We start from the raw sequence: 14921 nt of genomic DNA, 5'->3' as shown, positions 1-14921 counted from the left end.
CGCTGGTCTCCAGTGTGAATTAAAAGCTTCCTAGAACAAGATACTTATTATAAATCTAACACTACAGCAGTATTTTTAGAAAATTATGTCTGTCAATCAATACATTATCCATTATCAGCAATCAACAACTCTGACAACTATAAGCCAAAGTAAGACTATCAAACAAGAGTCTAACTGAACTCAACAGTCACATCAAATGCCAACTGAGTTCATCAGGATAATGTGTATGTTCAGTCACAGACGAGTGGGATTAATATTTTATATCTTCATATGTTAGTGCACACATCACTTGCTATTTAGATCACTGAGCTTAGTCTGAAAAGCCACTTCAAAGATTTTCAGATGCTAAAGGGAAATGTGTGCAGTATTTAATGTATGAATTCTTTTAAAATAAATGTACAAAGATCACTATTAACATTAATAAAGTAGCTTTTAAACAGTTTGTATCTGCTTTTCCTGTCCAGGAAGTACTGATGGGCAAGAATGCCATTGTATTCCTAGTACATTCAGTTTACTAAATAAAAACTGAATGAAAAACTGATCAATTTATCACACTTTTTGGATGAGTTATACAAGCCAAACAAACTGTACATACATTGCCAGGCAACAGGCAGAAAGCAGTGTAATGTTAAATAATTTATAACCAGATAGTTACTGATGCTACTGACTCATCTCAGTGAAAAATTTGCTTATGTACTACATCAGAGATCCAAAATTACAGCAACCTCAGAAAGATCACCATTTACCAGATGTACAGTGAGTGAGTGTAAAATGTGAAGAACAACATGTCTTATCCTCATGGAGGTAGTTAATGCCTTTGGATAGATCCCATACCCCGGGTAGGGGGCGGGGCGATTCCTTGGGTTGAGCAATTTCATTGTTACTTTGCCTCAGATCTCCAGTACCTAGCACAGGTATGCTCAGACTTTATTTTTTTTTAATATTTATTTATTTATTATGTATACAATATTCTGTCTGTGTGTATGCCTGCAGGCCAGAAGAGGGCACCAGACCCCAATACAAATGGTTGTGAGCCACCATGTAGTTGCTGGGAATTGAACGCAGGACCTTTGGAAGAGCAGGCAATGCTCTTAACCTCTGAGCCATCTCTCCAGCCCCCTATGCTCAGACTTTAGCATTTGAAAGATGTCTACCTAAATGGTCCATTATGTCAAGGTCATTTCTTTTTTCTTTGAAGCTTAGCTACCATGGAATTGAATAACTTAAAGAAGTAGTCTTAATGGGGGTAAAAAAAAAAAAAGATACAGCCAAGGACAAGAACTAGAACAAGGAGAATGAGTGAAAATTAACACAATGAAGTAATCCACACTAATCTGGACTAATAGAATTTAAAAAACTGAAATCTGAATCTGTATTACACATTTAATATTTTTTCAAAACTATAAAAATTTCTGTCTTTCAGCATCCACAGACATAACTTTATTATTAACAGTACTAAGTGGGAAGTCATTAATGAACTTATGAAAAAAATCATTTTATTTTTATACTTCAAAAACCAAGTGAGAAGATAGGCACATTCATTTCACGAGTTATGTTCTCAACTCTAATGTAAAACAAAGAAGACTGAATACGCACTCTAATGTATTTTTCAAGTCTGTAACAGAATGTAAAAACCATTATAAAATTTAGGTATGAGACATCAAACCTCTGAGAGTTGATAGGACAATGACATCATGTTCCATCTAATCAGACAGAACAATGTACATGACAGCTCGGCCTCAAAGAGTGAGAACGAAGAGCAGACGTTCTGGCTCCGTATACTCATGCTTCAGTAGTAAGGACTCAAACAACAGACTCCTCCTATCAGTAACAGCACATCAGTGTTAACATTCACCATTAACATTGAACAAGCTCAGGAACAGTTTATTCTGATTGATAGGTTATGAAATACAAAACTTAACACTTACCTTTATTTTGTCAAGCTTTTATAAAAACTGATGGTATTACACAGAGCAAACCCATCAATTTCCAAAGCATGCCCAGTGAAATAGAAGACAGAGCACAAACAAACAGTAGAAGGAACAGACTCAGGGTTGTGCTACACTCTAGGCCAAGGCAGCTGCCTAGAAAATTCAGAGGAGCAAGGCCAGCACAGGATCTCCCAAGTACACCCTGGTTCATATACTATCTATATGAGTTTGGGACTTTTTATTCTGTAAGTATAGTAGTCTATACTCTCTAAGAAATAGGCTTAAAAATATACATATGAAACAGTAATAAAGGTTAATTATTCAGCTGAAGTGTTTGATTTATGAGCAAGGAATGACAAAATGATATTGACAAAGTATATTTATATTAAAATAAAATGGAGACAAAGACGTGTTACTATAATCTGTCATAAATTCCAACCCGGCCTTGTTTTTTACTCTATGACTGTGTGTTAACTACAATTACTCTAACTGTAATACCAGTGACAGCCCTGAACTAATTCTGCTAGAATTAAAAGACTCATATCTCTATGAAAAAAAAAAACAACTACAAAAAAAACAACCATTTACACTTACAAAGAAGAGCAAACATTTACTTCAATTGCAGTATATGCTTTTCAGTCACAAGAAGAAAGAAAAGAAAGTGATCAGACAGTGGTCATATCCTGTGCAAAATAAAAAAAAAAAACGTAAAATACAAAAATGGTAGCACAAAGTATCAGTCTGCTTATATTGCAGGAAAAAGGTAACACGGGAGCTGAGATGTGGCACTCCTGGCAATTTCTAAACCAAATAGAATGCCTTTGAAATGATTAAATTTATTTGTGTATTAGTAAGAAAGCCCCACCACCATAAATAGTACAATATTTAAAAATAAAAAAAATATTTATATCCATCTAAGACAGACAGTGTATTTGTACATTAGAACTCTTTAAGTGCAGAAGGTGGTTCAGGTTTTGTCTTCTGTATTTTTAATTCAGTACTTGCCCATATGTTTACAAAGTTCCACTCAATTGCAAAGCCAATTCAAATCAAGGATTATGTTATCAAAGCTGCATAATTTCATTTGGGACTACCAAACAGGTTAAAGGCTGAAATCAAGTCTTTAACATTAATGTTCATTTTTAGTCAATGGAAAGGTAAAAAGTCCTTAAATCTTCATTATCCTCTTGAACTTGCCCTTCTAAATGATCCTTGGACTGCAATTCCTAGTTTGCAAATTAAAAAAATGCAATATGCATCATACTTCAAGAAAAGACGATGATGTCGAACTCGCATTCTTCTGGATCTTTTCCCTGCTTCTTTCAACCTTCTTTATAATTTCAGACACAATACACACTGACGAGGTAAGACCCAAAAGAAACAACAGATCTGCAAGAGAAAGCAAACTGAGTTTTACAATTCTTACACAGCAGCGACTTATGCATTAAAACACACTGTTTCAAGTATTTCATGTGGTAGAGACTATTCCTAGGAACTAAAAATGCTGAGATGGAGGACAAGCAAGGTGGCCCATACGTAAAGGCCTCGCTAGCAAAGCTAGAGTACCCAGTTCAACCCAGAACCCACGAGGGAGGGTGTCCAGACCTCTGTGCGGGGCTGCAGCACAAGCGCCTGCACACAACACACACCAGTGATGAACCTTAGAACATGTATGGAAGAGAATGCTCAAATCAACTGCCCAAAGTCACACAGCTAACAGAGCAGTCAGAGCCAGAACCCAGATTCCAGGCCACCTCCTCTGAATCCTAAGTTCACATAGTGACTTTAATAGCAACATCAAGGGTTTCCTATTTGATAGAACAGGTCTTTCGCAAAGCACTCTTCAAGCAGTGGTACCGAGGCCTGACTGACAGTGCCTTCCTAGTGTGAGAGTCACTGCATCTCTAAACCTAGGACTGCCTGTTAGTAGTCACACAATCTCTACTCTTATTTGTTTAAAAAAATAGATCTGTGCTTTGAAAATTCTGCTTTTTAAAAAGTGGAAGCAATATGAATATAGAATTAGAATATTAAAATTAAATTAGCTCAAGTTTTAAGGTAAACTTCAACTTATACCAAAAAAAAATAGGAATCATAAAACTCACTTCATAAATACACAAATTAACTTTTAAAAAAAGTCTAAGAAATAGGGCAGGCACAAGCCTATAATTCCAGCACTCAGGAGGCAGAGGCAGGTGGATCTCTGTGAGTTCAGGCCAGCCTGGTCTACAAGAGCTAGTTCCAGGACAGGCTCCAAAGCTATAGAGAAACACTGTCTCGGAAGAAAAAAAAACAATTAAAAATAAAGGCACATTTATAAATACACTCTCCACATACTTAAGAACATTAATTTTTGATGCATCTGATGGAGGTGGTTGTTTCTAGTGCTGAAGATAAAACCAAGGACTGCAAAGCGGTAGTGGCAATGCCTTTAATCCCAGCACTCAGGAGGCAGAGGCATGTGGATCCCTGTGAGTTCGAGGCCAACCTGGTCTAGAGAGGATAGCAAGGGCTGTTACACAGAGAAACCCTACTTACATAGAGAAACACTGTCTTGAAAAAAACAAAACAAAGTAAAACAACAAAAAAAGAAAAAAACCAAGCGCCTTAGCTTGCCAGCCAAACATCACCAGCAAGCTCTATAGCTGGCCTTGCACCATATACTTAATGCATATGAAAGAATAATAATTTCCACAGAAACATTATAAAAGTTAATGTCTCTTGGATCAAACTGAGATTTCATCAAGTAAGAATGTATGAGAATGATGAAATATTAAATATTAATTTTATTTAAAAATGACTAAGTTTTAAGAACAATTTGATTTAATATAAGCATAAGTATAGTTCTCTCATTTCATGAAAGAAATGTCCTGATTTTTTTTTAAATAAATTGAAATATAAACTACAATTAATCTACAACAGGTTTTGTGAGTTGCTGTATTTCAAAATCACCAAACATGATTTTATAACAACTGATGTAATAAATAAATAAATGAAAATGAGTTTTCCTCTGAATGTCCTGAAATGAAAACATTTCATTTGTTACAAGTAAAGGCAGTTGTTTTTCTATTTCCTATTTTAAAATAGTTTTTTATTATGATAAACACATGAGAAAATACAACAATCATTTATTGTACATAGACAGCATTTTCTTTACCCAGTATACTTAGGCTCTCGGTCTGAAAAACCTTCTGAAGTGGAGGGAAGTAAATAACAAGTAACTGTCCCATGATGGATCCAAGAACTGCATAGCAAAACATCTTATTACTGCAGAGTCCAATCTCAAACACAGACTTGGTCTGTTGAAAAATAGAGAGTTCTAATTATTCCACCCTGGTCATAGAAATGACACCATTATAGTTTGTTCAAGTCTAAATAATTGGTATCATTGGATTCTATCATGCCAACACCATAAAGACTAAAGGAAATTCTAATCCAACTTTTATTTTCCAAGGAGTTTATGGGGGGAGGGCAAAGAGATTCTAAGAACAAAAAGTAGTGAATGTCTGTAGCAAAACAGCATTTGTTGGCTATGGCAGGACTCTGCACACATGTCAAGGATACTGAGCATGCACTCAAGCAGGTCTGACTGCATGGACAAGATCCAGCCAGCTAAACCCCAGCATGAACAAAAGGGTTCATGAAGCTCCAACCCTAGCTAGAAAGCTATGGACAACTGATTGCTGGGGGAAAGAGTAAGTTTTCTCCAGATAAACTAGCTATGCTCAGGAAGAGAGTCTTACAGTCATGTGTATATGGGCATCACGAAGCAGACTCAATGAGTATTTTAAAAAAAGAAAAACAAATGAAGTGGGGAGGGAGTAATAAGGGAGGTTTGGAGAGAAGGGAATAAGAAGCAGATCTGACCAAAACACATTATATGAACATATCAAATTCTCAAACAATAAAAAATTAAATTTAGCAGATTATATTTACTATATCTTTACATATATGTACATCACAATAATAGCCAAGAAAGACCACTTTGAAAGGAAGAGGATATAAAAAGTTGGAGAAAGGGTACATAAGAGGGACTAGAGGGAAGAATGAAAAGAGGAAAAGAGGAAATTACATTCTAATTAAAATTAAAGAAAAAAATTGCACACTGGGGAGTTTAGATCCCCATCCACAATGTGAAAAGCCAGGACTGAGTACTGGCTATAATCTTAGCCAGCCCCAACAGGTGGAGACAGGTAGATCTCAAGGGTTCCTGTAGGTGGAGGCTGCTTTTTCATTCCCATCCGCCCAGATCCGAAATAATCACACAGAAACTATATTAACTGCAACACAGTTTGGCCTACTAGCTTAGGCTTCTTGTGAACTAACTCTTACATCTTAAATTAGCCTATTTCTATTATTCTTTGTATCTCCCCAAGGCTGTGGCCTATCAGGTAAAGTTTTGGAGTCTATCTCCTTGGTAGCAACATGGTGTCTCCCTGCCTGACTCCAAGGCCTTCTCTTCTCTTCTCTTCTCTTTTCTTTTCTCTCTCTCTCTCTCTCTCTCTCTCTCTCTCTCTCTCTCTCTCTCTCTCTCTCTCTCTCTCTCTCTCTCATACACACATCAGTTCACTGGTCAACAATCTCACTAATCTGTGAGTTCCAGTTTCAATGAAAGGCTGAACAAACAAACCATCAAACAAACAAAGATATACATCTCAAAAAAAAAAGAAAGAAACAAAGGCAAAAGCAAAAGGACACTTACTAAAAAGCTTCAGTTATAAAAATGAGTCCATAAAAAGAAAAATACTTGAGTACTTGCGGTGCTTTAAATAAGAATGGCCCATAGGCTCATATACTTGAATGTTTAATCACCAGTTTAGCACTACTTGAGAAGGATTAGGAGGTAATGGCTTTATTGGGAGAAGTGTGTCACTAGGGGTGGGCTTTCTGTGCGTGTGTCCCTGCCCCCCCCCCCCATTTATAGATTAGGATGTAGTCTCAGCTATTCTCCAGGACCATACCTGCCAAGCTCTCTGTCATGATTAAGAAGGAACTAAGTCTGAAACTGTAAGCAAGCCTCCAACTGAATGTTTTCTAAAAGTTGCCTTGGTCGTGGTGTCTCTTCACAGCAAGAAAACACCGACTAAGATAATACCTCCAAAATATTAATAAATTTTATTCATATTTTGTGAACTCTTTTCTAACCATTCACTAAAGTAGACAAACTCAAACACTTTCTCAACAAAAACACCTAATTATGTGTATATGAAAAAGGTAAACCACCTTTCACATAACAAACACAAGTACTAGTTTCTAAAACAAGTAGTCTAAATTAGTGATAAATCACTGTCCTTGGAAAGTTCTAATATAAAAGATGCTAACAGATACAGTCAAGGACTCATTAAGGGTTAAGGCTTTCAAGCCAGGTAGTGGTGGTGCATGCCTTTATTCCCAGCACTCAGGCGGCAGAAGCAGGCAGATCTCCATGAGTTCAAGGCCAGCCTGGTTTACAAAGCGAATGCCAGGACAGGATCTAAAGCTATAGAGAGAACCTCTGTCTTGAAAAACAAAAACAGGGTGGAGCAGGGGGGGCACTAATGCCTTCAAAGGGTAAAAGACTCCTAGAAGTCAAAGAGAAACCAGAGTGTATAAAGCTTTGAAGCTGCGGTGATGCCGTGTACACAGAACTGGTTTTCAAGGACACTATGCTCTCAGGAGGACCAGAGGTTCTGGTGCTGGCACAGCATTCTTTATCGAAATGGCAAACAGTTTAATGTAGAACACGGGAAGAAAAAAATAAGAATCTAAACGTTGACACAATGACAGATGTAAGGAACAACAAACTGTCCTTTTAACAAGGCTTTCTAAAATGAGACTAATATTATCTTTACAGCCCCGTGAGGTTTGTCCTATGTTCAGATATTGTACTGACTGGTTTCGTATGTCAACTTGACACAAGCTAGAGTCATCAGAGAGGAAGGAGCCTCAGTTAAGGAGATGCCTCCATGAGATGCAGTTGTATCACATTTTCTCAATCATTGATCAATGGAGGAGGGCCCAGCCCATGGTACGTGGTGCCATCCCTGGGCTGGATTCTCTAAGAAAGTAGGCTAGGCAAGGCATGGGGAATAAACTAGTAAACAGCAGCAACTCCCCTCCCCCATAATCTCTGCATCAGCTCCAGCCTCCATATTCCTGCCCTGTTTCAGTTCCTGTACTGAATTCCTTCAGTGGTGAAAAAACTGTAGAAGTATAAGCCTAATAAACCCTTTTCCTACCCAACTTGCTTTTTGGTCATGGTGTTTAGTTGCAGCAACCGGCACCCTATCTAAGACAGATGTTAGCCTAAAACTACTCTATAGCTATAGCTAATACCTGAAGAAAGACCAGATCTCCTCTGAGATCAAACCCCATCCTTATTGTTGACCATAGAACATCTCTATAGTAAAATGTGTGGTACTGTAATCTGTGGCTACAAAATCAAAGCTAAAATATTTATAATCTGTCTACTTCTTATAAAAGGGCTCTTCTCAAACAGGTGAACTAGATAAGACCATTTAAGCATACCTGAGATCTGGAACTCAGTGCATTGAACATGTCAAAAAACACAAAGCAAGTGAAAGTCATAGTAGTGTCTCGTGGTGTTATCACATTGTCTCGAAGCTGCCAAGAAGAAAGACAAAATGACCTCTTTTCCCCCTTTTTGTGGCAGAATAAAATGGATAAACATTAACATTACATGCTTTCAAAATGAAATAGCTTTCGTCCAAACATGACACTTAAAAACTATCTGAATTTTCTATAAACCACTTAGTGAATAAACACAGTCTACATCAAAGTTAAAAAATCTCTCATGGGCTAGGTATCAGAAATTAAAATACTGGCACTATTTAACACAGCCATGTAAGATTTTGTTTTCTGACTTTCCCAAATTTCCATCCACATGATACTTTACTATATACTTAATGACTTTAGATTATAGTTCCTTAACTTGTATTTTTCAATCAGAAGGCTCTTCACTTGCCAAACATCTGTACAACACACCAAAAAAAACTAAGAATCCTACTACAGAGACACATGGTAACACAGCAGTTTATCAGTGAATATACCTCTCGCCAGAAGACAAACAGAGTCCCACAAACAATGATTATTGATGAAACAAGTATTTTAAGTATCAAATTTTTTGTCAAAATGCTGTCCTTCCAGTTTCGAGGAGGTTTGCGAATGACGTCTTTATCCACTGGCTCTACTCCAAGGCTTAAAAACAGAAAACAAAGTACTTTGAAATGTTTACACTCACTTTCATAGTCTAACTAGCTTCAATTATCTAGAAAACGAAATGTTTTCTTTTAAAAATAAAACGTTGAATATAAAGAAAATACCGGCCATGATTATTTGAAAACTATCACTGTTGGACATGCTGATATAATGTCTATAGTACTAACTACTAGCAAGAAGAAGGAAGGGAAGGGAAGAAGGAAAGGGAGAGAGGGCAAGAAGACTACTGATTTTGTCATCTTCTGAATTCTTACACTTATGCTTTGGCCGAGGTATGACAGACAATTGATAGCCAACTTTCAAAAGACCATCCAATTTCATTTACATATAAATTGATTTTTCAAATCCATAACCTACCAAGGAAATGATATAGTTCATGCAAGGATGTCTTTGATTAGAAGGATTTACTGGGATGACCATGACAGATATCACCCAATTACCATACTATTAAAAACGACACTGAAATATTTGAACATGTATTTTAGCAAGGCTCTTAAACAAAATTCAGATATAAAACTTGGAGAGATGGTGTTGATGCAGTATTATGAAAGTATCCCCTTTGTACTAAGAGCCTGGAACTTCTGCCAGACTTCAGCAGAGTTAACAATACACCTTGAAGTAACGTAACAACTGCTATCCTACTATGTACTCAGCATGTATAATCTGCATTTAAGAGAACAGTAACAAAACCAATCTTGTCTTAGACTTCCCATGTAATCAATTTTTACAGTTTGAGCTAATACGTAGCTGTAATCTTCAGTTACATACTTTGCAATGCTCCGACCCAGAGTAATGCATATGTGTTTTCATGTGTATTATAACCATTTGCTGGAAACAGCAAATAAGCTGAAAGCAACCTTATAAAACAAATATCCATAAATGCTGGACACACATTAGGATATTGCTTGATAGTGTCTATTATCCGGGTCAGTTGGAGTAAGTGACTTAATTCCTTATAAAACTCTAGTTAAAATTGCTGTAAAGTATCCACCTTTCCTTCCACATGTGAAGCGTTCTGTGCTGTTCAATAAGAGCCCTTCATTAGGGACAGATATAACAAACACAGATACACAGAACACAATACAACTTTCAGGCAGGCAGAGCTTCTCAGATTCATACATCTGCCATAAAACAGAAGACACAGGAAAAATGAAGAAGTAATGTAATGACGGGGGGGGGGGGGCGTTGATTCCTTCCCATAGTGCAACATCAATGCATTGGTGGTGACCAAGTTTATTGTTAATGTGTTCAAACTGACTGTAGAAAATTTCTCCATTATATCCAGTTCTGTCCAAAAAACAAGAAAGAACTGCAATTGTTCCATGATCTGTTTGGACCCAAAAGCTGGCACCTCAGACAATGTAAACAATCAGATCTATGCTGAATGAATGGGCAATCAAAGAGAATAAATGATATGCAGACATGACAATTCCTAAGAAGCATGTTGCTGGAAAGTGTACATGATGAAAGTTTGATAGAGCTTATTCACAGCTGCCTTCTCTTTTCAGTTCATCCATGAAGAAACTCTTACCTCTGAGCTGGCGGTCCATCCATAATAATATTGATCCACAAAATTTGCATTGCATTCAGAGGGTTAGGAAAGTTCATTAACGTAGCCAATGAGATTAAAGTTAATGCTGCTATACTCCTGTTGAAAAAGAGTCATTTAAAAATTAGCACAATAAATTTTATACATTTTATTAGAACTTAATCCTCATATTACTAGGGCTGGGAAACCAGCTCAGCTGGTAAAATATTTTCTGAGTAAAAGCCTGAGAACCTGAGTTTAGATCCTCAGAACCAAAGGTGAAAAGCTAGGGGCAGTGGTGCACACCTGCAATCCCAGTACTGGGGACAGAGAGACAAGAAGGTCCCAAAAACTTGCTGGAGGAGCAGAATGGTTAATCAGTGAACCCAGGTTCAGTAAAGACATATCATCAAAAATTAAGGTAGGAGATGACTGAGAAAAACATCTAGTGTCAATATCGGGGCTCCACATGTAAGTACATACATGTGTACACAGAAATAGGTACATTAATGAACATATTCACTACATAAAAAAATCATGTTCTACATATTTTAAAGAAATCCTATTAATTCAACTGAGCTATGCTTCATTCATATAAATATTTTGTTAAGAAACTAAGGGGAATTTTTGAAAGTGAGTCTGATTCTGCAGCTCAGGGTCTTGCTGTATAGACTAGGCTGCCTCAAACAACAATCTACTTGGTCTCCCAGGTGATACAATAAAAAATAAGAGCCACCTATCAGGCAAGCTAAGAGTATTTTAACAGAAGACTTTTCTAAAAGAAAAAAAAAAATCTTATGCAACAACAACAAAAATACAAAGACCTCCTAACCCTGACAGAGGCTCTCACCTAAGTAATACAGACCAGGCCTCTTGAATTCTCCTGCCTCAGCCTTCTAGAATGCTGGGATTACAGATGTACCACCAAACCCAGATGAAAGGAAGGATTTTTGGACCTACCACAAAGTCAGCTTCAAAAATATTTAACAACTTTGAATAGAGAAAACCTATTTTATTTTTAGAAAAAGATACCAAGAAACATTACTGAGATTTGACACATCCCCTTTTAGATTTCAGAATCAATTAAATAAATCCCAAAGGTTTATGCAAGCATCCTTTAGTTGGGAGTTGGTCGGGTTGCAGGATCTCCTTCAAATGCCAGGTCCCAGTCACTTACATAAATGGCAAATATAAAATGACAAAATATCTACCTATTATTTATACATTTCCTATTTTATACTTTAAATCATCCCTTTGAGAGCATCTAATATGACCTAAACGGTATGTTCATAGTTGTTAATACTTTTTTCTTTTTAGAAAACTACTTATAAGCAATCTTCAAGAATATAAGTAGGGGGGGCTGGAGAGATGGCTCAGCAATTAAGAGCATTGCCTGCTCTTCCAAAGGTCCTGAGTTCAATTCCCAGCAACCACATGGTGGCTCACAACCATCTGTAATGGGGTCTGGTGCCCTCTTCTGGCCTGAAGGCATACACACAGACAGAATATTGTATATATAATAAATAATAAATACTTAGAAAAAAGAATATAAGTAGGAAGTTTCTAGACATTACTTCTCAAATAATTTCTCTAGAAGACCCATTGGCAAAAGTTCTTGCAAACTTACGTGCTCAGTTGAAATCTAACAAAATTCTTAATGTTATTATAAATGCCTTTACCCTCTTCAATTGCAGACCTGAAATTTAAAAATAATGAAATAAGAAACTATCACAAAAAATATACCCATATGAAAACATTTTAAAACTAAGTTTCCAAATAAATAATAATTAGCATGTTTTAAAAAATTTATTATTAGGTAAGAGTAGGAAAGATGGGCTTGTTTTGTTTTTCAAGATAAGAGTTTCTCTGTGTAGCCCAGGCTGTCTTGGAACTCACTCTGTATATCAGGCTGGCCTAGAACTTACAGAGATATACTTGTCTGTGCCTCCCCAATGCTGAATTAGAGGTGTATATTACCACCACTGCCTGGCACAAACTCTTACTCTTTAAAAAAAAAAAAAGGTTGGCTAGAAAGATGGCGATGGCTGAGCATTGAGAGGGGCATGCTGCTCCTGCAGAGGACCTGGGTTCTACTTCCAGGACCATGTCAAGTGGCTCACAGCCATCCCTAACTCCAGTTTGTGGAGGAATACCACCTCTGGTCTCCAGAGACACCTGCACCATTATGTACAATCATACATGTAATTAAAAATAAATCTTTAAAAAAAACATGTATTATCTCTCTCCACACAAGAGAGATTTCTATATATTTCTGGTAATAAAACAATGACATTCTATATCCTTCTTAGCTCACTTTTCTTAGTAGGTTAAATTAAAACATGTCAAAAATTAAATGGCATTGAGTTATATAAGAATTATGAAATTTATTTATTGTTTCTATCTAACTATGAAGAATTTAAAGATATGGTTTACAAAAATTTACTTAGGAATTCTCGGATTCACTTGGTTGAGTACAGGGAAAGGTGAATTCTTAAAACAACTGCACCCTCCAAGATTTTCAGATAAATGGGGGACAAAACATCACTCTTCTTGCAAAAAGTTGGCATATGCAGAGTCCTGTGCTCCAAAGTGAACCCCTTTAGGCCATATTTGGATGATAAAGCCTGGCGGGACTCATTAGAATTCATCACTGTGGGGAGTTATGGACAGTGAGATTCACACGATCTCCCCCACTGGCATTAATCTGGAGTCTCAATCAACTGAAAACACGGACTACCAAAGGCATTCGGGGATAAGGTGCTGTCTCATGAAAATGAAGGACAACAAGAACACTCACTAATATATAAAAATATTCATGAATGTGAACTTAACTTTTAATGCTGCATATATGTCTCCCATAAACTCAACCTAACTAAAATAAAGACTCTGCAAGAAGGGTTGTGCCATCATTCTATGCCCAGAAAAACATGACATGTGGCTGTCACTCAGTAAATATTCCTTAAATGAACAGTCTTCTCATTTATTATGTGTGTTCCACTGACACAAATAATTTTCTCTTGAACTACATAAAACAAGATTCTCCAAAACAAAATCATGTTTTAGTTTGCCCAATCTTGCTAATTCTTTTCAAGCTGAATTATCTGAAGGTAAGATGCATGTAGGCAAGGAAAACCAATGTCTCACATTATTGTTTGAAAGTCATCATCCACCAAGATCATGTCTGCAGCCTCTTTGCAAACATCTGTGCCAGTCTGGCCCATGGCAACTCCAATGTCTGCAGCCTTCAGAGCAACGGCATCATTTACTCCATCTCCTGTCATGGCTACAACTGACCCATTCTTCTGGAGAGACTAAGAGGGCCAGAAAAGAAGAGCAGAGACAACTGTTCTGATTTTTTGAAATTATATAATAGGATAAGGAAATATTATCAATCACTTTTCACATAATTAAGATTGGAAAAAATATATAACCACTTTTTTGGTCAACTTAAATACATCAAAGTCTTTATAAAATAAATCTTAGAAAATACTGTTAATAGCATTCCCAAGCAAGAGAAATGTATATCTGAAATGTGACAGTCAACTATATAATGGTTCGTAACTAGGGGTATTTTCATTATCCAGAGAACATCTAACAACGTTTGATGGCATTTTGATTATCTTAAGTTGTAGGATGGCACTGGCATCTACTGGGTAGGAGCTAGGGATGATACTAAACATTCTAGAATACTCAGGAGAGCCCTATCACTCCTACCTACAAATAACCCATCCTAAGATATCAACAACCTCAAAACTCAGAAGTTCTCAACTATACAATGTCTGGCTACTATATGTAACAATTAAATCTGCTTATCTGTTGGATAAAATTCCAGTTGATATATACAATTAAATAGAACATAAAAATATTCCAGGAAATAATGCATCATACATACAGCAGGTGGTGCTAAAACATTGCTAATGCCTGGTGACATGCAAGTGGTATTGGTGTTCAACACACTGCTCACTAATTTGTGGAGCATACTATCTATTGACAACATAGCTTGGTTAGTGAACTGATGGAAATAATAAGCCTTCTTGATACTGCTCACTCTTATAAAACATCTTTCTTACACTGACACAGTGTCTATCACTATTCACGCTGGGATGATTCAGCTATGCATCCCTGCCATATTATACTTCTACACTCTTGTTTAAAGAGGCTGTACTGGAAAATGCTTTATAGCTTTCTTCTGTCTTTATATGCCAACCATCTATTTTAAGGTATAACTCTTAAAGAATTATACC

The 14921-nt window shown here is 36.7% G+C and overlaps 1 protein-coding gene across 6 annotated transcripts in view; it reads right to left on the bottom strand.

Moving 5' to 3' along the window:
• Positions 1-1474: 1474 nt before the first annotated feature.
• The window catches only part of Atp2c1 (ATPase secretory pathway Ca2+ transporting 1), a 119046-nt gene continuing 105599 nt past the window's right edge, over positions 1475-14921 (bottom strand). For all 6 annotated transcript variants that reach the window (XM_075964793.1, XM_075964799.1, XM_075964795.1 and 3 more), the window contains 7 exons: positions 13822-13988; positions 12305-12373; positions 10681-10797; positions 8981-9128; positions 8439-8534; positions 5089-5230; positions 1475-3320 (listed from right to left, as the gene is read on the bottom strand). In XM_075964793.1, coding sequence (XP_075820908.1) covers positions 3190-3320; positions 5089-5230; positions 8439-8534; positions 8981-9128; positions 10681-10797; positions 12305-12373; positions 13822-13988 — 870 coding nt within the window. In that variant the 3' untranslated portion in view covers positions 1475-3189. The remainder of the gene's footprint in view (positions 3321-5088; positions 5231-8438; positions 8535-8980; positions 9129-10680; positions 10798-12304; positions 12374-13821; positions 13989-14921) is intronic.

This window comes from Microtus pennsylvanicus, chromosome 3, assembly GCF_037038515.1.
Source record: "Microtus pennsylvanicus isolate mMicPen1 chromosome 3, mMicPen1.hap1, whole genome shotgun sequence".
In the NCBI taxonomy this organism is placed as follows: domain Eukaryota; kingdom Metazoa; phylum Chordata; class Mammalia; order Rodentia; family Cricetidae; genus Microtus; species Microtus pennsylvanicus.
Note: the sequence above shows the minus strand (reverse complement) of the source record. Positions and strands in the feature narration are given on the sequence as shown.